Genomic DNA, 24660 nt, shown 5'->3' with positions numbered 1-24660 from the left:
GCGACCACAGCAAGGAATATCTTAGCCTTGGGCGGCTGTCACTTGAACCAAAGAAAGTTGGCTCGTGGAAGCCACTCTGCCGCTTATTCAGGCTCGCGAGTCACAAGACGAAGGCGCTACTGACAGATATGACGTAAGACAAAGGCGCTGCTGACAGATATGACGTAAGACGAAGGCGCTGCTGACTGATATGACGGGCTGCAGAAGTAAAACGCTGCTGACTGATATGACGTAAGACGAAGGCGCTGCTGACTGATATGACGGGCTGCAGAAGTAAAACGCTGGCACGCTGCTTGAGAGCTACGCAGAAGGGATGGAAGATGAGCTAGGGCTGAAAGGGAAGCTAGGTGGAGACCTGCTCTGATACCATGTTAGAAACATGGTGAGCTAGACTAAAGTTGGAAACTGAAGTGAGAGAAGACAAAGACACACTGAGATACTTCCATTGATGTGACCCCTTGAATATATAGAGGGAAAGTACAAGAGCTGAGCATGAGTGCATATGGGATAAATCCCTGAGTGCCACATGGCATACACTAAGATGACCAAGACTAAAAGTACTCCTATAGTGAGCATTTAGTAAAAGTACTAGTGAGCACTTAGTTCCAACAAAAGGAAATAGACTGGATTTCACCTAGACAATTGACCAAGAGCCACAAAAAGAAATGGAAAAGATTCAAATTGATATCAAAGATGAATCCTTGGAGAGGTTCATGCAACCACAAGTGAGCTCCCATGGCCTATTGAATGAGACCCCAAACATGGCTATGCTACAAAGGTTAGGATTAGCCTCAGAGCTAGTTTAGATATAAACTTGATGGCCCATAAAAATTTAGTCACCACAATGCATTAAATCAAGAATGTCATAGAAGACCTTAACAAAGTGGCTCATTTACAAATAAGCTATGTCAACACTTGTGTGGCACCAGTGTGAGAAAAGAAATAATGGAAAAATGAAGCACCTACAGTACAAGCCCTAGAAGAAAAACAAAAGGAGATACAAGGGCCGATTGAGAAATTAAAACAAGCAGAGGAAAAGGCGTGTGATAAGGCCAAAAAGTGCAAAGAAATAAACAAAGAATACAAAGGACATAAAGTAAGGGCCACGCAAGTGGTAGCCAAGCGTCAAGAGAAGCTCCAAGAGTAGCAGAGGGAACTAGCAACCTCAAAATAAGAAAATGATAAAATGAGGGCGAGGGCGACTTAGGCATTGAAAGATGTAGATGAGAAAGGAAACAAAGTTGAAAGGCCCAGGTTGCCTCCTTGGAGCATGCACAAAAAATGAATAAGGAGAATTTTGGAATCTCGCTGCATAGCATGCTCAAGGACTTGAAAGCAGTCATGCAAACAAGAGCCGACATAGAGGCTTTGGCATTAGAGCTAGAGATCCTGAAAAGGGCAGAAGAAGAAGATCTTGAGATGATGATAATGCCTAAAGATGCCAAATCCAAGCTCTTTCAGGGAATCGTGGCACCTATCAGATGCATGGGACAAGTCTCTGCTAGTAATGGGGGAGTATCAACATAAGATCTCCCAAGAAATAATGAAAAAAACCCACTACACAACTTACAGGAGGGGCCCTCACCACATTAGGAGAACGCACCACAACTACCATGTCAAAGCTCTTCAAAACCCACTTAATCCCAATCCCAACTCTGGGATTTGGAGTATTGGAAATATCAAGCTCAAAAAACAAGAGAAGAAAACAAAAGCTTGAAAATAGCAATGACAAAGCAAAAGCCAACCCAAGAGTACATAAACTTGGTCAAAAATCTACAAGAGGAGAACTTGAAATTCAAGAGCCAACAAGAAAAAATCTAGAAATATAAAGAGCTCCTGGACAATATGAAAGTGAGCAGTAGCTCTGTATCTGTGGAATGCACTTAGCCCCTAGGAGCTGAATTTCAGCAACAAATATTTACCCACCTTCCCCACAGTTTGTGACTGTCAGGACAACGGTCCTCTGGACACGGTTTTGCATCATCGGACAAGGTTCCGTAAACCAAAGGTTGCTCAAACCGTTATGCCAGGAGCGGGGCATGGCCTAGGCACTAAGGCATAGACGGGGTTCAGGGGTCAAGAGGGAGCCAAGCGCTGGGCAAGCGCTGGGCCGAAGGTGTTTGCATGCTCAAAGTACGAGTTCGGGATCAATGGGTCAAAGAGCGGTCGGACGGGTGAGTGTGGACACGGGCTAGGGTTCTAGTATAAAACCCAACGAGGGTACTTAGGGCTCATAACTTCTTGTACGGTTGTGTGGAGAGCCGAGCTACCTTCTCCTCCAAGGCGTGGCTATGGTGCCCTTGGAGAGTCGTGTTGCATGATGCATGCGTGACAGTGGTATCAGAGCAGGCTCCGTCCAACGCAACACCTGGGAAAGCAGCCAGAGTTGGAGTGAAGAAGGCGAGCGCGCGTGAACTGCGATGTGAGCGCGCAAACAGCCGTAGTCCACACACCGTAGCCTAGACTGCGGGGGAACAGCCGCCACAACCCGGACTGTGGGGGAACAGCCGCCGCAGCCTGCAACCGCACACGCTGACCTGTCCGCAATCCGCACGTGGACAGTAGCCTCGACTGAAGTCCGCAAAAAGTCCGCAAGCGGACGACACACGCTGACCTGTCCGCAAGCCGCGGAGGGGCAGTCGAAGCCCGCAATCCGCACACACGGCAGCCAAGGCAGTCTAGGCTTACGTCAGAGGAAACAACCCCTAACAGGGACCTGCGCGAAGACGGACCCGACAGGAAATAACCCATAGGAGGCTGTTCACACACAAGGCTGCTTAATCTTAACTTTAGTGTTCATTCTATAAAAACCTCTTGCTTATGTGTATTTCCTATGCATGGAAAGGCATTATAGCCCCATCATTCCAAGGTGCCCAAGGAATCATAATAACTATATCATCCTCAATGACGTGAGGGTCATCATCGAGTAGCCCATGTGCATCATCAGCCATGGCTACATCTACATCAAAGAACACATCATCAGCATCCTCAACTATGTGAGGGATAGCATCAAGTAGGCCATGCGCATCATTCGCCATGGCTACGCGGGAGCAGCACCCCGTGGGAAAGCAGCCAGAGTTGGAGCGAAGAAGGCGAGCGCGCGTGAACTGCGACGTGAGCACGCGAACAGCCACCGCAGTCCGCACACACCGCAGTCCGTAGGGGAACAGTCGTAGCCCGCAACCGCACGCTGTCCCTGTCCGCAATCCGCACGTGGACAGCAGCCTTGACTGAAGTCAGCAAAAATTTCGCACGCGGACGGCACAAGCCGCACTCCAGCGAAGGAACAGTCAAAGTCCGCAATCCACACGCAACGGCAGCCAAGGCAGTCTAGGCTTACGTCGGAGGAAACAGCCCCTAACAGGGACCTGCGCGAAGACGGACCTGCGCGACAGGAAACAGCTCATAGGAGGAACCTGCGTGCAGTCAGGTTCGTTAGCAAAGAAGGCGTGGCTGCGCGCGAACAGCACCCCGTGGGAAAGCAGCCAGAGTTGGAGCGAAGAAGGCGAGCGCGCGTGAACTGCGACGTGAGCACGCGAACAGCCGTAGTCTGCACACCGCATCTTGGACTGCGGCGGCGGGGGAACAACTGCAGCCCGCAATCGCACGCTATCCCTGTCCGCAATCTGCACGCGGACAGCAGCCTAGACTGAAGTCCGCATGCGAACGGCACAGGCCGCACTCCAGCGGCGGCCGGAGGAGCAATCGAAGCCCGCAATCCGCACGCACGGCAGCCAAGGTAGTCTAGGCTTACGTCTAAGGTAGCAACCAAGGCATAGACCGGCATTGACGCATCGAGGCTTCGTTGGCGCCGTTGGCTACGCGCGAGAGGCTCCTCTTGCATGTGGTTGCAACAATAAGGTGAGCTCTCATCAACCAAGGCTTGAACCCTCCACCTCAAGTTCCAAGCCAAGTGTGCTAGCCACTTCACCTTTTCCCTTGAGTTGTTCTTCTCTTCAAAAAAGCTCTACTTATTCTTTCAAGGGAGGACACAAACTACAAGGAAAGTGATCTTTTTCACCCTTCAACTTTTCTTCTTTCAATTTGTGAGGGGAGTTTTCTATGCAACAAAGTGTTGGAGTTTTTGGCGTTTGTGGTGATTGAAGACTCGAGTGGACTTCTTCTACGACGCTTGTGCTTCTACATCGCTACAATTGGAGTTCGTTTTTCTTGACGCGGGTTTCCTCTTCTCAAGTGCGGATTTCAAGTTTTTTTTTTGGTGCATGCACACTTGAGTGCTTCGTGGGAGCATCGGTGGTGCAGCTGTCTACTTCGCCTCGGCGATTGGTGACGGTACTATCTTTCTTTCCTTTTTTCAAGATATTTACACCATGTCCTCCTCACCGCACGCACTGCATGTTGCGCACGGTGAGAACGCACAAACCACGCATGATGTATGGATGAAGTCGATGTGATCGATCATGGTTTCGTGGACATGGTTGAATTTGGCTCTCGTTAGCCGTACGTCGGCTCTTGAGAAAAATCTTAGTGCTCTAAATGAGAATGTCACCAAGATGACTGATCGTTTGCAGCAGTCGGTTCGCCAACAAGCTTCGGGCGTCCTGGTTATGCCTATGGCTGCAGGTGGTGCTGTGGAGCCCACCTTGACAGCAAAGCTACCCCAAGGCGCCGAAGCCTCTGGTTCACTCGGTTCACAAGAGGTGGCTGCTCGATCAAAAGATCAAAAGCCACCTGTGTATCGAGGGGGGGAGCGAGAACGCAATAAGGATGTGGTTAACATCTTTTTGCAGAAGTGGGGTGACTTGCATGCGTTGCATCACACGCTCGATTCCATCCGTGCCCTTGAGACTAGTCTTACCCTTGAGGGCAAGGCTTGTAAGTGGTGGATGAGCATTGATGTGCACGAACGTCCAACCACTTGGGCCCAGTTTGAGGAGATTTTTCGAAAGGAATTTCTCCCTGAAAATGAAAAGGATCACAATTGGACGGCTTGGGATAAGTGTCGGATGGATAATCTGACCTTACCTCAATAGTAGCCAAGTATCGTGAGATCATCCTAAAGTTGGATGGGCTCGATGATTTCCATAAGGTGCGGGGTTTCATTCGTGGCTCGGACAACGAGTACAAGGCCAAGGGTGAAGACACAGTATCCCAAAACCTTGGAAGAGGCGATCCAAACTGCACAAATCTTTGATGATACACTAGATCCTATATCTAAGCCATCTGCACGAGGAAAGTCAAATGCATTTCATAATGGGAAACGTAAATTTAATAATTTATCAAAGGAAACTATTAATGATAAACAAGATCATGGAAAGAAGCCTAAGGGGGCTAGAGGACCTCTCTCGAGCGACGAGCTTGCGAGAGCACGTCGTGAGAAACTCTATTTTCATTGCTTAGGTTCTCATGAGCGTAGACATTGTCCATTGCTTAAGGGCAACGAGCCCGATAAGGCCAAGGGCAAGGAGAAGGCTATGCATATGGCACAAGTCCTTCCCTTGGATGCTTGTCCTAAGTACTCGGCTGTGCAAGTTCATTACCAGGCCGCCGAGCATGAGTGTTGTTTGACTGCATCTCCATGGCAGCCAACTATTGGCCCTCATGATTTGCTTTGTCTCCATGGGACAATCAACGGACGACGAGTTCGTGTGCTTGTGGATGATGGATCAACTCATAATTTTCTGAACTATATGTTAGTGAAGAAACTTCGTTTGCCCCACGATCCTAGTACACATCGTTATGTTGTGAATGGGAGCGACAAGGATGTGTGGGATACGGAAGTGCGAGATGTTTCATTAGAACTGCAAGGGCATACCATGAAACTCGATTTCCATGTCATGCACATGACTAGGGCAGATGTTGTTTTGGGCAGAAACTGGTTATTTGGTTTGGGTAATTCACTCTCACATAGTTACCAGCATAACACTCTTGCATTTGAGGACAATGGTGTACATGTCTTGTTGATAGGGGAGCGGGATGTTCTGCCATCTCCACTTATATGTATAGCTGAAGTTCACGTTTTGGCAAAGCGTAATGAAATAGAAGAAGCTTCTTTTTGTTATGTTTTGTCTCCTTTTCTTTCTGCTAGTGAGTCTACTAGTTTTGAGAATGATTGTGTTATGGATAATGTGCTACAAGAATCTAATATGGCAATGACTACACCTCCTCTCTCTTCTAAAGAATCTTCCTCAGCCTTGCATGCTTCTCATGATGTTCTCTCTTTCTCTACTCCTCACATTCAACATGAAATGCATAAATTGTTAAAAGATTATGAAGATGTTTTTCCATCTGATCTTCCAGCGGGCTTACCTCCCGAATGTGCCGTAACGCACGGTATTGATCTTGTTTCGGGAAGTAAACCCATAAGCAAACCTCCATATTGTCTCAGTGCTAGTGAAGCTAGTGAGGTGGAAAGACAACTAGCGGAATATGTCCAACGAGGATTTATTCGCCCTAGTTCGTCGCCATGGGCTTCACCAATTTTATTGGTGAAGAAGAAAGATGGGTCTATGTGCATGTGCGTAGACTATCGTGGTATCAATGCGATCACGATAAAGAATAAATATCCTCTTCCAAGTGTTGATGAGTTATTCGATCAACTCAAAGGGGCGAGGTATTTTTCTAAGATTGATCTTAGATCGGGATACCATCAAGTACGTATCCAACCACAAGATGTACCTAAGACAATGTTTAGAACACGCTTTGGGCATTACGAATTCTTAGTTATGCCCTTTGGTTTAACAAATGCTTCAGCCACACTCATGGATAGTGTCTTACGTCCATATTTGGGAAACTTTGTGGTGGTTTTCTTGGACGATATTCTTGTTTACAGTCGTTCTGAAGAAGAACACTTGGAGCATCTTCGCTTAGTTTTTGTCTTGCTACTACGAGCACATAAACTCTATGCGAAGGAAAGTAAGTGTGAATTTTTCAATGAACAAATTCACTATCTAGGCCATATAATATCTAACGAAGGTATTATGATGGATCCAGGCAAGGTTGACGCTATTCTACGATGGCCTCATCCTACCAATCTCGAAGAATTACAGATCTTTCTAGGCTTGGCTGGTTTTTACCGCCGCAAGTTTATTCGAGATTATGCTAAGATTGCGGTTCCCATGACGAACCAATTAAAGGATAAAGGTCGTTCTTTCACTTGGGGTGAAGAAAAACAATGCAGTTTTGATAAGCTAAAGGTAGCTATTGCTACTGCGCCGATCCTAGCTATTGTGGGATCCACACAAACCGTTTGTTGTGGAGACCGATGCTAGTGCTACAGCTATTGGTGCGGTCTTAATTCAAGAAGGTCGACCAATTGCTTTTGAAAGTAAAAAGCTTAATCGGGCTCAACAGAACTACTCTGCTTATGAGCGTGAGCTTTTTGCTATTGTACATGCTCTTAAGAAGTGGCGTCATTACTTGTATGGTGCTAGCTTCGAGGTACTATTTGATCATGAGAATATCAAATGGTTTACAAGTCAAAGCGACTTGAAGGGACGTAAGGCTTGATGGGCTAAATTTCTTCGACTTTGATTGTACGTTATGGTATCGCAAAGGACGATACAATGTGGTTGCCAATGCTCTGAGCCGTATGCTTGAAGTGGAAAGTCTCTCATTCACGAAATTGAGAAGTGACTTGCTAGCATCCCTTCAAGGTAATTGTGAGCATGACCAAGCCTATGGGCAGGTGTGGACTATGGACAAAAGAAGGGATCCCTCACCAACACCAAGTGCAAACGATGCAATGTCCACACACAACTCACCTGTAAACTAGTGATGAGTTGAATCGATGGAAAAATTTTACCATTGATAATGGGTACTTGCTCTACAAAGGTAGAATATGTGTACCCCCCAGGACACTGACACACGGCGCCAAATACTTTATGAGTGTCATGATAGTCCTAGTGCGGGTCATCCAGGGATACGTAAGACCTATGAGCACATACGTCGACACTTTTACTGGCCGAAAATGCACCATGATGTCCAGGACTGTTACGCATTGCCAGAAGTGTCAAGTTAATAAAGCTGAGCGCCTGAAGGCAGGTGGGCTTTTGCATCCTTTAGAGATTCCTAATGGAATGTGGGAAAGTATCTCTATGGATTTCATTGTTGGACTACCTACTAATCGTGGCCATGATGCCATTTGGGTAGTGGTTGATTAGCTTACCAAGATGTGTCGATTTATTCCAACTAAAACTACGGTTAAGACTCCCGAATCAGCACGGCTATTCGTGGATAATGTTTATCGGCTATATGGGCTGCCAGCCAGCATAATAAGCGATCGTGATAGAAAATTTTATAGCCATTTTTGTAGAGCTGTATTCAAACAGTTGGATACAATGCTTAATCTTAGTAGTACTACTGATCACCCTCAGATCGATGGCCACAAACTGAGCGGGTAAATCAAGTACGTGAGGATATGCTACGAGCATATGTGAGCAAATGACAATCTAATTGGGAAGACTATTTGCCCATTTTAGAGTTTGCTTACAACAGCGCTAAGCATGTGACTACTGGTTTTAGTCCGTTTATGCTTACGTATGGCTTCCAACCTAGGTCACCTATTTCGGTGGGGTTAGCCAATGAGAAAATTCAAAAAGTGAAGGATTTTCTCTAAGATCACATGGATATGTTACGGATAGCTCGTCAAAATGTTCGACAAGCTCAAGACCCAAGAAGTATGCAGATGCTCATCGAAGACCAGTTAGCTTTGAGGAAGGGCAACTAGTTTTTCTTTGAGTATCTGAGCATTCGCAAAGTTTAAAGACTGGACAGTACCAAAGTTATCGCCCCGGTTTTGTGGTCCATTCAAGATTCTCAAGAAGGTAGGACCTGTTGCCTACCAACTTGAGCTTCCACCAACCTCGAAGATTCATCCTATATTTCATGTAAGCCGTTTGAGGAAACGACTTTACAATGCTGACAATGTCGTTGATCCTGGAGTCTTGGTTGAGTACACCGAACCTCCAGTTCAACCACATGAACCTGAAAGGATACTGGACTACCATGATTTACGTACTCGACATCATGTTCGTCTCGACAAGTACTCGTCAAGTGGAAAGATAGGCCTGACGAAGGATCCACTTGGGAAAACATTAGTACGCTAACGAAGGATCCACTTGGGAAAACATTAGTACGCTAACGAAGCGGTTTCCTACGTTTGTTTTCGAGGACGAAAACTCTTCCAAAAGGGGGGAGTAATGTCAAGACAACGGTCCTGTGGCCACGGTTCCGCATCATCGGACAAGGTTCCATAAACCAAAGGTTGCTCAAACCGTTATGCCGAGAGTGGGGCACGGCAGCCTAGGCGCTAAGGCATAGACGGGGTTCAAGGGGCTGAAGGTGTCTGCATGCTCAAAGTACGAGTCCGGGATCAATGGATCAAAGGGCGGCCAGACGGGTGAGTGTGGACGCGGACTAGGGTTTTAGTATAAAACCCAACGAGGGCACTTAGGGCTCATAACTTCTTGTACGGTTGGGTGGAGAGCCGAGCTACCTTCTCCTCCAACGCGTGGCTATGGCGCCCTTGGAGAGTCGTGCATGACGCATGCGTGACAGTGACTTAGCCTTGGAAAATGAAAAGGAATATCTATGCAACTAATGGAAACAATAACCAAAGAGTTACCAGAAGGAGAAAAATTGTTGAACCATACCTTTGGAATATTGAAAGAAAACATTGCCCCCCGGAACTCTAATAAGGATCTAGAAATAAAGTGCAATATAGCCTTGACATAGGCAGAAATGATCCAAGACTATGATTAACAAACCACTACTATAGGGCAAGAGAGAAAGACCATGGGTGAATTAATTATAGATAATAGAAAACTCTCTAATGAACTACAAAATGCTCTGAGGCAAGTCCAAGATAGGGAGTTTTTCAAGACTACAACACATGTCCTGAATAGTGATTTGGCAAGGCTTAACCACCAGTCTAACATCGTGAGGCTCAGGACCTTGCAACAAAGATTTGGGAAAAGCCACTATGCCTGCCAAACCCATATGTGAGCAAACTCCATGCAGTATCCCCAGATGACACCCAGAGAGAAGAATGTCGAGGTCAACACAGGCACGGTAAAGAAGCCTCTGTCCCAAGCATTTAGGTAGAGGTTCACACAAGAATATAAGGAGAGGCACCCGAGGGCCATGCTGATGGGACCATAGATCTGGAAGAAGAGAGAGAGCCTAGGAAGGGAAGATCCCTGAGAATGTGCCTACCCACCAAAGCCAAATCTACAGGATTCATGCACCTAACCGGGCATGCCAGATGTTGACATGGGAACCAACCTTCTTGAGGGCCCCACAATCAAATAGCTTTATAGAAGTTAGATAGAGGGGAATTTCCATATTAGGAGCAGTGCATTAACGTCCTAGGAGTTCTCACTAGAAATAGTGTGAGACGGAAACCATGCATATAAGGATATTCTTGGCAAGGATGGGGGTTTAGATGTATTTTGTGAACACCCTTGTATTAAGAGCGAGTTTAGTGAATACAAGAAAATGATTGTTTGCGGGTCACCTCTATCTATGTGTTATGTCTATTGAGCTTGTGATCCACTAATCATGAGGTAATCTTAGTCTTGGAGATGCTCATGCTAACTATTTAATGCTAACTACTGAGGGGGAGTGATCAAGGATAGAGAGAGTGAAAGAGAGTGTAGGGATTCACACATTGGTGAGTTGCTTATGGCTCTCACCTTGTGCATTTCCTATCCTAGAAGAGTATTCTTCCAAAGTAGGAAATAGATGGTAAGAAGAATAGTTTTGAGTAAGAAACATTTTTTCCATGTGGTGAAATGTCATGGCACCATGGAGATATTTAGATAATATTTATACATGTGACAATTCATCTAATGAGATTTTGGGGTGGTCCTAGCCATGTTTTCAAATCCTAATTGAAATGAGTTTTTGATATGGGATATTATTAGTAAGGACCTTAAGTAAGAATTTTTTTTCCATGTGGTCAAATCTCATGCCACAATGGAGCTATTTATAAGGAGGATTATACATGAAATATCAAATCTTATTTAAATAGAAGATTAGACATGAGATGCTATGAAGACAAGTTTTAAGTAGAATTGTTTTTTGCCATGTGGTTAAACCTCATGCAACCATGGAGATATTTCCATGAGATAAGGCCATATAACAATTTCTCTAATGAGATTTGGGCATGGGATGATTTTGGCCGATGGTCAAATGTTAGATATCCGTAACGCCACTATGGGAATGTTAGATATCCGTAACGCCACTACTACGGGCGTTACCACGAGAGGGGACGGCCTCTGGCTCACCACCCAGCCATAGAGGAAGAATGAGGATTGCACCTCATCCCCCAGGCTATATAGTGTGTGGCCTGCCGTCCACACTAGCCTGGCCGCCCATGACTCTGCATGGGCGTCCTCTCCCACTGAACCCCGGACATGGCCATCCGGTCTGCCGCCGTCGGTCACAGGCATTACAGCCTACGTGACATCAAATCTTATGGATGTTATGAATAAGGGCCAATAGATGTTATGAAGAATAGTTTCAAGTAAGAAATTTTTTTGCCATGTGGTCAAATACCATGCCACCATGGAATTATTCCATGAGATTTGGCCTAGATTCAGCCATGTAACCATTCATACTAAGAGTTATGCATGAAGATGTTTTAGCCATATGGTCAAATTTTATTTAAAATGAGGTCTGGACATAGGGTGTTATTTAGGATGGACTAAAGTAAGAAATGTTTTTTTCATGTGGTCAAATCTAATGCCACCATGGAGTAAATTCCATGAGACAAAGCTATGTAGAAATTCATCTAGTGTGAGTTGGGCATGGGTTTGTTTTGGCCATATGGCAAATCTTTTTTGAAATGAGATTCGGCGGATATGGGTTGTATGAAGAAGAGTTTTACATAAGAGAAGTTTTTGCCATGTGCTTAAATCTCATTCAACCATTTATTTATTTCCATGAGAGTTGGCCATGTAACCATTCATCTAATAAGATTTTGGCATGGGGTGGATTTTTAACATATGGTCAAATCTTATTTAAAATGAGGTTTCGTCATGGATGCATGCATGGATGATAAGTAGATTAGTTTTAAGAAACATTTTTTCATGTGGTAAAATATCATGCCACCATGAAGCTATTTAGATAATATTTTCACATATAACAATTCATCTAATGAGATTTGTGCATGGGGTGATTCTAGTTATGTTTTCAAATCCTAATTGAAATGAGGTTTTTGTATGGGATATTATGAAGAATGATCTTAAGTAAGATTTTTTTTTTTCATGTGGTCATATCTCATTCCACAATGGAGCTATTTACAAAGGAGGTTTAGAGATGAGATATCAAATCTTATTTAGAATGAGGATTAGACATGAGATGTTATGAAGACTAGTTTTATGTATGAATTTTTTTTGTCATGTGGTTAAATCTCATGCAACCATGGAGTTATTTCCATGAGACTTGGCCATATAACAATTTATCTATAGTGAGATTTGGGCACAGGATGGTTTTGACCAGATGGTCAAACCTTATGGATGTTATGAATAATGGCTAATGGATGTTATGAAGAAAAGTTTCAAGTAAGAAATGGTTTTTCCATGTGGTGAAATGCCATTCCATCATGGAGTTATTTTAATGAGATTTGGCCTTGATTTGGCCATGTAACCATTCATATAATGAGAGTTGGGCATGGAGATGTTTTAGCCATATGGCCAAATCTTATTTGAAATAAGTTTTGGACATGGGGTTTTATGAAGAATGGACTTAAACAATAAATTTTTTTCCCATGTGGTCAAATATAATGCCACCATGAAGTAATTTCCATGAGACATAGCTTTGTAGAAATTCATTTAATGAGAGTTGGGCATGAGGTTGCTTTGGCCATATTGTCAAATCTTACTTGAAATGGGGTTTGGATATGGGTTGTATGAAGAAGATTTTTAAGCAAGAAGCAATTTTGCCATGTGGTCAAATCTCATTCAAACATTTAGTTATTTCCATGAGACTTGGCCATGTAACCATTCATCTAGTGAGATTTTGGCATGCGATGGATTTTGGACATATGGTCAAATCTTGCTTAAAATGAGGTTGAGTCATTGATGCATGAATGGATTGTAAGAAGAATAATTTTAAGTGAGAAATATTGTTGCCATGTGGTGAAATATTATGTCACCATGGAGCTATTTAGATAATATTTACACGTGTAAAAATTCATCTAATGAGATTTGGTCATTGGGTGGTTCTATTCATGTTTTCAAATCCTAATTGAAATGAGGTTTTGATATGGTATATTATGAAGAAGTCTCTTATAAGTAAGAAACGTTTTTGCCATGTGGTCAAGTCTTATGCCACAATGGAGCTATCTATAAGGAGGTTTAGACATGAGATATCAAATCCTATTTAAAATTAGGATTAGAACAGATGTTATGAAGACTAGTTTCAAGTAGGAAATTTTCTTGCCATGTGGTTAAATCTCATGCAACCATGGAGTTACTCCCATGATATGTTGCCATATAATAATTCGTCTAGTGAGATTTGGGCATGGGAGGTTTTGGCCAAAAGGCCAAAACTTATGGATGTTATGAATAATGGCCAATGGATGTGAAGAATAGTTTCAAGTAAGAAATGTTTTTTGCCATGTGGTCAAATATCATGCCACTATGGAGTTTCCATGAGATTTGAACTCGATTTGGCCATGTAACAGTTCATATAATGGGAGTTGGGTGTGGAGATGTTTTAGCCATATGGACAAATCTTATTTGAAATGAGGTTTGGACATGTGGTGTTATGAGAAATGGACTTAAGTAAGAAACGCTTTTGCCAAGTGGTCAAATCTCATGCCACTATGAAGTAACTACCATGAGATGTAAGAAAAATTTAGCCATGTGGTCAAATACAACCATTAAGTTTTTTCTATGATATTTTTCCATTGGTTGATTCATCTTATGAGATTTGGGCATGGGGGGTGAGTTTTGGTCATACGGTCAAATCTTATTTAAGAGGAAATGTTTTTGCCATGTGGTTAAATCTCATTCCACCATGGTTTTATTTAAAATGAGGTTTATACATGATGTGTCAAATCTTATTTAAACCGAGGTTTAATCATAATATGTTTTAAAGAGTACTTTTAAGATGGAAAAGTTTTTGCCATGTATGGTCAAATATCATGAAACTATGGATTGATTGTTGCCATGAGACTTGGCCATATAACAATTCATATCTAGTGAGATTCGTGCATGGGATGGTTTTGGCCATATGAGGTTTAGAAATGGAAGCCTGTATGTTATGAAGAATAGTTAAGAACCATGTTCGCCATGTGGTCAAACCTCATGGCACCATGGCATTATTTCCATGATATTTGGCCATGTAATAATTCATCTAATGATAATTAGGCATAGAGATGTTTCAATCCTATAGTCAAATGTTATTTTAAAGGAGGTTTGGTCATGCAAAGTTATGAAGAAGTGTCTTAAGTAACAGAAGTTTTTGCCACCATCGATATATTTCCAAAAGATGTTGCCACGTAACAATTCATATCAAGTGTGATTTGGGAATGGGAGTTTGTGTGGCCATATGGTAAAATCTTATTTTAAATGAGATTTGAACATGGATACCCACATGTTATATGATGAAGAATAGTTAAGAACAGTTTTTGCCATCTGGTCAAACCTCATGCCACCATGGAGTTATTTCCATGAGATTTAGCCGTGTAATAATTCATATAATGATATGTGGGCATGGAGATGGTTTAACTGTATGGTCAAATCTTATTTGAAATGAGGTTTAGTCATGTGATGTTATGAAGAAGGGTCTTACGTAAGAAAACTTTTTTTCAGGTAGCAATTCATCTAGTGAGATTCTATCATGGGGTGGTTTTGCTCAAATCTCATGCCACATTGGAGTTATTTCCATGAGATATCATAGTGTAACAGTTCATCTAGTGAGATGTGGGTATGGGATGGTTTTGGCCATATGTGCAAATCTTATTTGGAATGAGGTTTGGAGATGGGACACTATGAAGAAGAGTTTTAAGTATGAAATTTTTTTGTCATGTGGTCAAATTTGATGCAACCATGGAATTATTTCCATGAGATTTGGCCATGTAATAATTCTTCCAATTTGTATTAATAGGGTGCCTAGGGTTTTTAGTCGTATCAGGGTTGGGCGGCCAAATGTGAAAGGGCATCTCCAAATGGCTATAAAAAGACATTCTAGTTTAGAGATGACACCTTTTTACCTCATTTTGAGAAAGAGAGCTCTAGAGAAACTCGTCCATAGTTTTTGTAAGCTCTTTTTCATCCTCTCCCGAATGCCTTACTCTACTCTCATTCTATAAACCATTCTCTAATACTAAGAGGTATATTAATCTCTACTTTTCATTTGCTAATCGAGCATTATTAACTCTCAATCATGATAAACTCTCTCATGTTTTTGTTAATCTAATGTGTTTGCATTTTTATGTTGTGGGCTGATTGTGTAATCACATTTTGATTGATGTGTGCTTGAGATTGAGTTTATGCATGCACTTACATTAATTTGTTTTGAGTTAATTAAGTTATGATTGAGTTTTAGATACGAATCTGTTTGCTCTTAGTTTGTGTGTGTGATTAGGAATGGTCAAGAGAGAAAGAGTATCGAGTGGGTGGGATTGAGAGAGATTGATTGGTCGTTGAAGGTGTGTATTAAGTTGATCTCCCATTCGAGATAGCCTCCATGTGCTAACCGGGTTAATCCTCGGATTGACAATTTGTTGGATGGCTATGTGTAGCTACTATGCTATGCTATAATGCTCCAACAATGGCACCATTACCAGGAACAATAATCTAAGTTAGTGATCGTCTTAGTTATATGCCTTCTCCTAATTTGAGAGCTCTCATTGGTTACAAAACCGTGAGATAGGATTAGATTAAACTAGTGAGGGCATTGGGTGTGTGATCTCTCGAGGGCCCCTCTAGGTTAGTTGACATAAAAGACAGAAAATTAGCATGCGTTTTGTGTTTTCATGCTTTGTTCTCAATACTAATCCAACACTAATCCAATCCTTTGTTAAGTCCTCTTTGTTTGTGTTTTTGCATTTTTTGCGGGTTGGTGGTGGTGGCGGGAGATAGCACAAGCAAGAGGCGTCTCTTCATCTCACAACCGCGTGGGATACCTTGCAACAAGTAGGTCAATTTAGTTTACAATTTGTTTGTTGCTTTAGTGTTTGATTAGTGTTTAGTTAAGTTTTTTATTAGTGTTATTTTTTGTTTAGGCATTTAGTGTTTAATTTGGTATTCCATTTTGTTGCGTAATTTAGGCTTTTTTGTTGCATTTAGTTGACACACACACACTACATACACACCATATTCTATTTTTTTTTCACATACACTGCACACACTCAATTTTTGCAATTTTTGTATAAGCTTGCACACAAAATTTCTGTAATTTTTGTATCCTGCACATGCATACACACTCTCATCTACACACACAGGAGCACACTTCTGTATCTTGCACGGACTTGCACACATGTAGCCTACAGAAACATGCCACGCAAACGCACGTATCTTGCACATTCATTCACGTACACACGCATATTCTCAGGCATCTACACGCACTCACACATACACGCAAAACAAAAATGCACACTTTTATGCAAAAAAATAATAATAATAATAATAAATGCACACACACACACATATGCACTAACATAAATACATTAACACACACACACATACATGCACTCTCATATATATACGCATGAAGAAAGGCGCCTAGAGCAAAAAAAATAAAAAATAAAAATTCAAGGAGCGTCGTAAGACTTCTGTGTTAACTTTACAGTTGGCAACTGCTGAAGAATATGTCGATCCAGCCCACTATCAACATCTGCTCTTCAAGCTCCAAGACACATGATGTGGATAATCGATGAGTCCTCAAGTGATGGCCATGGCTGACATGTTCCATCAACTACTCTAGTCATCATTGCTCAAAGAAGGCCAGGCAAGAAGCTAATGTCAATTTGGCTAGCCAAAGATGCGTACAAACTCTACCATCTAGCATAGTTGCTAAACCCCCTAAGAAGCATATCTTTTCCAAGCCTAAGCCTCAGATCGTTACTCGATGGGTCCCAAAGCACGTTCTTAATACACAAGACTATTATGAGGGTGCAACAGCACTTTGGCTTCCCAAATGTCACGGTATGCTAGAGCCAAAAGAGTGTATCAATAAGAGTCCCAAAGCCACTCTTGGTTTTTTATATCAGTGGTGGGTGCAAAAGAAATCAACACAACCTCTTCAAGATAGGATAGGTGATTGTGATGGCACTTACAAATCTCCTTGTGTTGACCTTCCCCAAACATATCTTGAATCACCAGTTATCCACACTGCTCCTTGTTACACACTTCCACCATCAACTTGTGTACCTAAGACAAATCCAACATTACATGAGTCTCCTTTGGGCTTAGATTCTAGCACTTCATTGCCTAAATTCTCTTATCTTGCTCAAATTCCTCATCAATTGCTATCCTTTCCACCTCTTGAAAAGAACATACCCAAAACCAAAGATAAGGCATTAGCACTACAATTGAAGATCTTTGGTAGATCAGTGTTTGAATAGTCTCACTTCTACTAATCTGGTTCCTTATGCCTTTACAGGATTGTGTTTTTTTGGGAAGGGGATGATCTTATCTCCATTGTTTTTTATAGGGATTGTATAGATGGATATGAGTGTATAAAGCTTGAAGTTTCTAAATTTCATTGTTCTATGCCCAGATACCTCCTGATGGGTACTTGGCGAGATAGATGTCCACCATGCATTGATCCTGATATACTATTCAACCTGAACATCACGGGGGTTATAGTGCTCCTCTTTTTCAAACTCATTCTAGGTACTTTTATGCTCCCCTAGGTGAAATTTGCTATGGGCATCACTTTGTCACTTTATTCTATCACAACATCATCCATTTTCACATTATCAAAAGTGTGCACGACTAGTATTAGGGGAAGCTTCACACATTTGTTGGCTATGCCGCATTTACTTTCGACGATATGGCACAGGCTTAATGAAACAAATTGTAAGAATTACACCCCAATGCCATAACCCTCTTGATGTGAGAGTACCAGAGCGAGGACCAAATAAACGTAGATTATCTGAGGAGGTTCAAACACAACAATGGAGGGATACTTGCATAGATGACTTACGACCACCTATCTTGCAAGCCCTTCTTCCCCCAGCCCCAATGTGTCAATTTTGGATCACTATGAGCACCTATATTGAGCAATTCTAAAATCAGCATTGTTTGCTTAACCTTCCCATAGAACCAACGCCTTATTTTAGTGATGAAGCACTTCTTCCATTACCATCTACACCACAGGAAGGATTTTGTACAGGTTTGACTACGGAACCAGAGATTGTTGATGATAACCACCTAGGAATGGATGTGAATGAAAATGAAATTCTATTCCCAGAATAGACTGACACACTTTAAATAAGAGCAGACGCTAAGGTGATTTTTTTCCTTTTGGGTTTTTTTTCCCTTGGCTAAATCTGGTGATATTAGGCACCACCCATTTTTTTTTGGTTTTTTGTTTGTTTTCCTTTTCTAGTTTCTTTTCAGTAATTTACAGCTCCAACGAGAGAGTGTTCGACGGCATCTCTCCCCCCCAATCGCTATATCCATCCCCTTGCATGCTCTCATCTCTGACATTACCATGTCCATCCCCGTCTCCGTCTCCGTCTCTGTGCGTGCAATGCGTTATTGATGCTACTATGCTCCATGGCATCTCCTCGTACTACTTGTGTAGAAGTGAGCTCAAATTCCATGGCAGTTGCACATCTAAGAACTCGTCGAAATCGTGATAGACAACCCATTTTGCGAATGCCTTGCTCCGATGAAGACAATCATTTTGAAACAAAACCTGGTTATGGTACCAGGCTGTGTATTGTGCCTCATCTTGTGCCTCTATAATGGTGATCAGGCCTGCTGCGATGAATGGCGTGATGATTGTGCGTATTTCATCTGTCAAACCGCCCACATCATAGAAAAAGAAGTGAGCTTTTCCTTCAAAAATATAGTGATTGTATGTGAGCCAATGCAACAACCAGTAAGGCTTAGAGCAACTGTAAATAGGGGGGCTGCAATAAGCATACTCATATTGAATTGATGGAGGGGCTGCAAGCAGCTCTCCTCTTGTTTCTTCTCTCTTGGCAACAGCCAGAGTTTGCTTCACAAATCGTCCGCCTACAAACACCGACAGAGCGAGTGTGCCCCCATGGCCGTCCTCCCCGACAGCACTGTCGAAGGTGCAATTGACAATGGCAGGGACATAAAGCTCCCTGTTCTCATCAAAGCTGACAGTGTGCATGCGCACATGATGTGTCTGATGAGGGGTGCCACTCACATGTATGGGCAGGAGGCCCTACTTTTCTAAGCAAGACAGAGGTGATACCAATGACGTAGAAAGTATGCAAGGTAGGCGCTCATCTGCACAAATGCGTAATGCGCCATGCCATGGGGGTGTAGGAGTCGAGAGGGTGTTCTCTCTGCAGGTGATTTTGCAGCGAACACGTGCAGGGGGAGGCTGAAGAGTATTTTGTGAGTGTGTGTATATCTTTATAGGGCTGTCCTGCATGGTATGCAGCCACATTATCAGCAAGGCCAATTGCACAGCTAGAGCTATAGCGAGAGGCCGCATCTTTCTCTCTCTCCCTCTTTCTCCCTCTTTCTCGTCAAATGGCGCCTTCAAGACCTTATAATAATATGCCTGGCACGTCCTAACGGAATGCACGTTGTAAAAAGTGAGAAACACGTTGTAATGTGTAACTTGTAAGGGTATTAAGGTTTCGAACTAGAGTTAAGAGTTAACTTACACACATCAGTGCTGATTTTTGACGGGTGCCCGCCAAAATCTCCAAAATGTAGTATATAAATGGATATTTAGTGTATATTTTGCAGGTCCATGGCCCACAACCCCCAAAATGGATATGACGATTGGCAAAAAATAGCTCTCACACACATACACATGGACACACTCAAATAAAATGAACACACACACACATAGATGAGAGGATGAGAGAGAGAGAGAGAGAGAGAGAGAGAGAGAGAGAGAGTTGCTCAAGTAAAGCACGGTTAAAGTGAAAAGGAGAAGAGAGAAAGCATGGAGGAGAGAAGAACAACAAGTTGATTTTGGAGAGAGAGAGAAGAGCAACATACACACACACATACACACACACACACACACACACACACACACATATATATATAGAGAGAGAGAAAGAGAAAGTAAAAATGATATCTTGGCAATGATAACATTTTAATTAGTTAAGTATAAGCCAGAGGGAATAAAAGGAGATTCCACACTTCTTTATGTAGGACTTTCTCTCTATTGACACGGAAATTGACCCCAAAGGCTCCACTCATGAATAATGCTATAGAAGCTAGATGAGGAGAATTTACATAACGCCATCACCGTGGAAGGTACGAGTGGCGCAATAATGCTCAGAGGAGGCGCACTAGCAGTCATGCCATGAAACATATATAAAAGGAGAGTTCTTGTAAGGAGAAAAGTTAGATGTGTATTCTAAGAAGTCTCTTGTATTGAGAAGTAAGCTTTCCTTAATATAAGGAGGACAAGATATTTGTGTACCTTATATCTATGTGTTCTTGTCATGGAGCTAACCATGAGGTAATCTCAGTCTTGGAGATGCTCATGCTTGCTAACCTATATTTGAGTGAGGAGTGAGTGAGTAGAGAGTGAGTGAACATAGGGATTCACACATTGTGTACCTTATATCTATGTGTTCTTGTCATGGAGCTAACCATGAGGTAATCTCAGTCTTGGAGATGCTCATGCTTGCTAACCTATATTTGAGTGAGGAGTGAGTGAGTAGAGAGTGAGTGAACATAGGGATTCACACATTGGTGAGCTGCTTGTAGGCCTCACCTTATGCATTTCCTATCCCAGAAGACCGTCGCCTCTTCAGTCTGTGTCGTCTTTGCGAACCTTCATAAGCTGACCAAGGCACTGTGCTGAGCATCGTGCTGAAATTTTTCCTGTCCACCAGCAGCAACGAAGCTCACACCGCCATCGCCATGACCACCGAGAAAGAGCGGGAGTCCCTCGTCTACATGGCCAAGGTCGCCGAGCACGCCGAGATGGTAGAATTCATGAAAAACGTGGCCAGGCTTGATGTTGAACTCACAGTAGAAGAAAGGAACCAAAGGAGATTGACAATGGTGAGCTATGTGAGAGAGATTAGGGTTTGAAGCAAAGGGAAAGAAAAGGGAAACAAATTTTCAGAAATTTATAGAAAAATGCATGTAAATTGGTACTCTATGTGTTCCTCTCCTCAAGATCAACAAAAGCCCTAGCAAATGGGAGCAAAACGGGGGAAAGATGAGAAGTAATGGCTATGGAAAGCTTGAAAAAGAAGTACAAAAAGATAAACATGATTAACAAAGAGATTAACAGGTAATTAATTCAAATTTTTTCTAATTTTTGTACCCCGCTCCAAATAATTGATCCAGGGTATCCAAATTAGGTCCAATTGAGCTAAATCTCTATGAAATCACATGAAATGATGCCTCCCCTCCACTAATCTCCAAAGATTAAGTAAAAATTAAGCAAGATTAAGCCAAAACTCCAAGAAATCAAGAGAAAATTCAAAAAATTATCAAGAAAATGACTAATCTCATGTCCAAAACCTTGATAATGGATCAAAATCTGAAATGGATCTAGAGCAAAATATGGAATCAAACACATCAAAGCAAGAATCTAGTATCCATTAATCATGAGATTAGTGATCCAATGGCTCATCACATGAATATACAAAAGAGAGAGAAAATCTATAAGTGCATGTAGCAAGAGAAGATGCACAAATAGCCTAAGTGTGTTTAACCTCTCACCAAGAGGATGACCATGGAAGGCCATATCTCCATAGATGGAGCCCAAAGGTACAAGATGACCAAAGTTAGTAAAAGTGTCAAAAGGCCCTACCAAAGTACCCCAAGCCCTATTTATAGTCACTATCTCCTTTTGCCCATGGGCCCCTATGTACATGTGGAAATCAAGCTCTATGGTTCATGACAAACCATCCCTTCCCAAAGATTTTGACCTCAAAATCATACAAGATATTTACAATTGAATCGCAATCTCAATATAAACCCATGGGAAGTAGAGAGGTCTTCAAAAATGCGCCTTCTATACATTTGGAATAGGGAAACCAAATGTAGTGAAGCCGGCAAACTCCTTCTCCAAAAATAGCATGTAGGACTGTTATGGCAGGATGAAACTTCCCTTGAAATTCTTCATGAAACCTCCATAAAAATGAGCTGCAAATGATACGTAGCCACACCCAAAAAGCTTCCACATATGTGTCATCAAACCAAATGATCTTCCAAGTGTGTTGGAGTAGATTGGTAACCCCAACAATAGATCCAACCAAAGCTGTCCAGAAATTACAGTACACATAAAACCTCGTGATATGTCCATTCTTCACATAATAATCATGCCACTTGATCAAGGAATACTTCCATCAAGTAAACCATGTTGTTGAACATACTCCATTGATTGCTAAGTAATCTATGGGCAAGCGCTTCCATTTCACAAAGAATTCATCAATGTTCCGGTTCCTCAAAACCCTTGTCCTCTTGTCCACAATCCTCTCCGGCTCATAGATAATCTCTCCTTCTTCATCCATCGGTGGTAACTCTTCAATCTCTTGAGGAAGAGAGCCCACAAACCTCTTAAGGTTGGATACATGAAACACATTATGAATCCTTGTAGAAGGAGGTAGGTCAAGCTTATAAGCCAAGTCACCCACTTTCTTGACTACCAAATATGGTCCATAGTATCTATGTGCCAACTTGGAATTGGAAGACCCTTTGACGGCTCTTAGGAAGCTTGAGCAACACATAATCACCTTCCTTGAACTCCATTTTGCGTCTATGCTCATCCGCATTTGCCTTCATGACTTCTTGTGCCTTCTTCATATTATCCTTGCATAATTGAAGAAGCTGTCTCATCCTTTCCAACTCTTCCTTGGCTAAAGGATTAACCATTTTATCCTCATGGAAGGCAATAGATGGCACATGCACTTGATACCCATAAAGAGCCTCGAAGGGTGACATCCCAATACTCAAATGCTTGCTTGAATTATGACAAAATTCAGCAAGGTAAAGCCATTCATCCCATGATGCTTGTATGTCATGACAATAGTGCCTTCGAGCCATTTGTTTATGCACTCCGTTTGCCCATCCGTTTGAGGGTGATAGGCTGTAGAAGGAGTGATTTGAGTCCCCAAGTTCTCATACAATGTCCTCCAAAAAGTGCCCATGAACTTGGTATCTCTATCACAAACTATGTTGAGTGGCAAACCATATATCTTGAATACATGCTCCATAAATTGCTTGGCAATGTAAGAGGCCCCATAAGTAATCTTGGAAGCAATAAAATGAGCTGATTTGGTGAGTCTATCCACCACCACAAATACTTGATCCCATCCATGCTTCGTCTTTGGCAAGCCCGTGATGAAGTCCATGGAAACATGAGTCCATTTTCCATCCGGAATAGGCAAAGGATGAAGTAAGCCACTTGGCAATTAGTGACTATCCTTATTCCTTTGGCATGACACATATTCTAAAACAAACTTCTTGACATCCCTCCACATGCCTTTCCAATAGAAGCTTTTGCTCACTTTGTCAAATGTCTTGAGAACACCAAGATGACTCAAAAGCGGTGAAAAAATGCATCTCATGAAGCACCTTGGGAATGTAGGATAAGGTTGGAACCAAATACACCTTATCCTTGTGCCATAGTAGACCATTCTGAAGCTTATAATGAGGAAATTCTTCACGATCTCCTTGCTGTAATTTTCTGTAAATATGGGCAACACTCTCATTGATAAGATATTCCTCTTGTATCCCTCAAAATGCATGCATGATCCCTTCCACCGGGGTCAAAAGGAAACTCATCCTCTTCTTTGATAAAAGAATGACCCTCCAAGTCTTCTTCATGTGTCTCCTCGGTGCAATCTTCAAACTCTTCCACATCATGAGATGACTTGGAATCGTAATCCGCATCCATAATGATCATAGTAGCCACCACTTTCTTTGATTTGCAAATGTGCCCGGGTGACCACTTCTCTTTGCATTTAAAACATAGACCTTTGCTCCTCAATTCCTCAATCTTAGGATCATCCATCCGTTGAGTCTTCTTGAATGGTTGAGGAGACTCCTTGACAAACCCATTGCTCTTCCTAGCATCATTATGAACTCCACTTGTGGACTGTCTACTTCCAAAAGATGTATGGAAATTGGAAGTGTAAGTGGATGTAGAAGAAGGTAGACTTTTCCCCATATTTGAAGAAGTGTGAAATGGCTTATGAAAAGGTACATTGGACTGAACCCTCATACTTTGGCTCATATAACTCCGCCAATCTCATAGCCTCTTTGATAGTGCTTGGTCTTTGTGCCGAGACATCTGCTTTGATATATGAATCTAGACCATGCACAAACTTCTTCAATCGCATGCCTTCATTGAGTCCATCCACAAACATAGAGAGCTTCATGAACCTCTTGATGTACTCCCTAACCGACATGCCCTTTTGTATGAGTTCATACCATTCTTCATGGAATCGGTCAAGAACCAAAGGCGACACAAATGTCATATTCATTTCATGCTTGAGCTCTTCCCAAGTATGTGACATAACTCCTTCCTTGAGTATATGTCTCCACCATT

The 24660-nt window shown here is 42.3% G+C and overlaps 2 protein-coding genes across 2 annotated transcripts; one reads left to right on the top strand and one right to left on the bottom strand.

The window, feature by feature from the left end:
* Positions 1 to 5036: 5036 nt before the first annotated feature.
* On the top strand, positions 5037 to 18684 carry LOC147623741 (uncharacterized). Its single transcript, XM_086820796.1, has 5 exons — positions 5037 to 6876; positions 6955 to 7157; positions 7315 to 7401; positions 8775 to 9004; positions 18540 to 18684. The coding sequence occupies exons 1-5, from the start codon at positions 5037 to 5039 to the stop codon at positions 18682 to 18684; spliced, it is 2505 nt and encodes an 834-aa protein (XP_086676922.1).
* Positions 18685 to 18714: 30 nt separating this feature from the next.
* LOC147623740 (galactan beta-1,4-galactosyltransferase GALS1-like) lies at positions 18715 to 19287 on the bottom strand. The gene has a single exon (XM_086820794.1). The coding sequence runs from the start codon at positions 19285 to 19287 to the stop codon at positions 18715 to 18717; it is 573 nt and encodes a 190-aa protein (XP_086676920.1).
* Positions 19288 to 24660: the final 5373 nt, after the last annotated feature.

The sequence above is a fragment of the Cibotium barometz genome, chromosome 26 (assembly GCF_041138505.1).
Source record: "Cibotium barometz isolate CiBa-2024 chromosome 26, ASM4113850v1, whole genome shotgun sequence".
NCBI lineage: Eukaryota > Viridiplantae > Streptophyta > Polypodiopsida > Cyatheales > Cibotiaceae > Cibotium > Cibotium barometz.
This window is presented reverse-complemented; position numbering and strand designations above follow the sequence as displayed.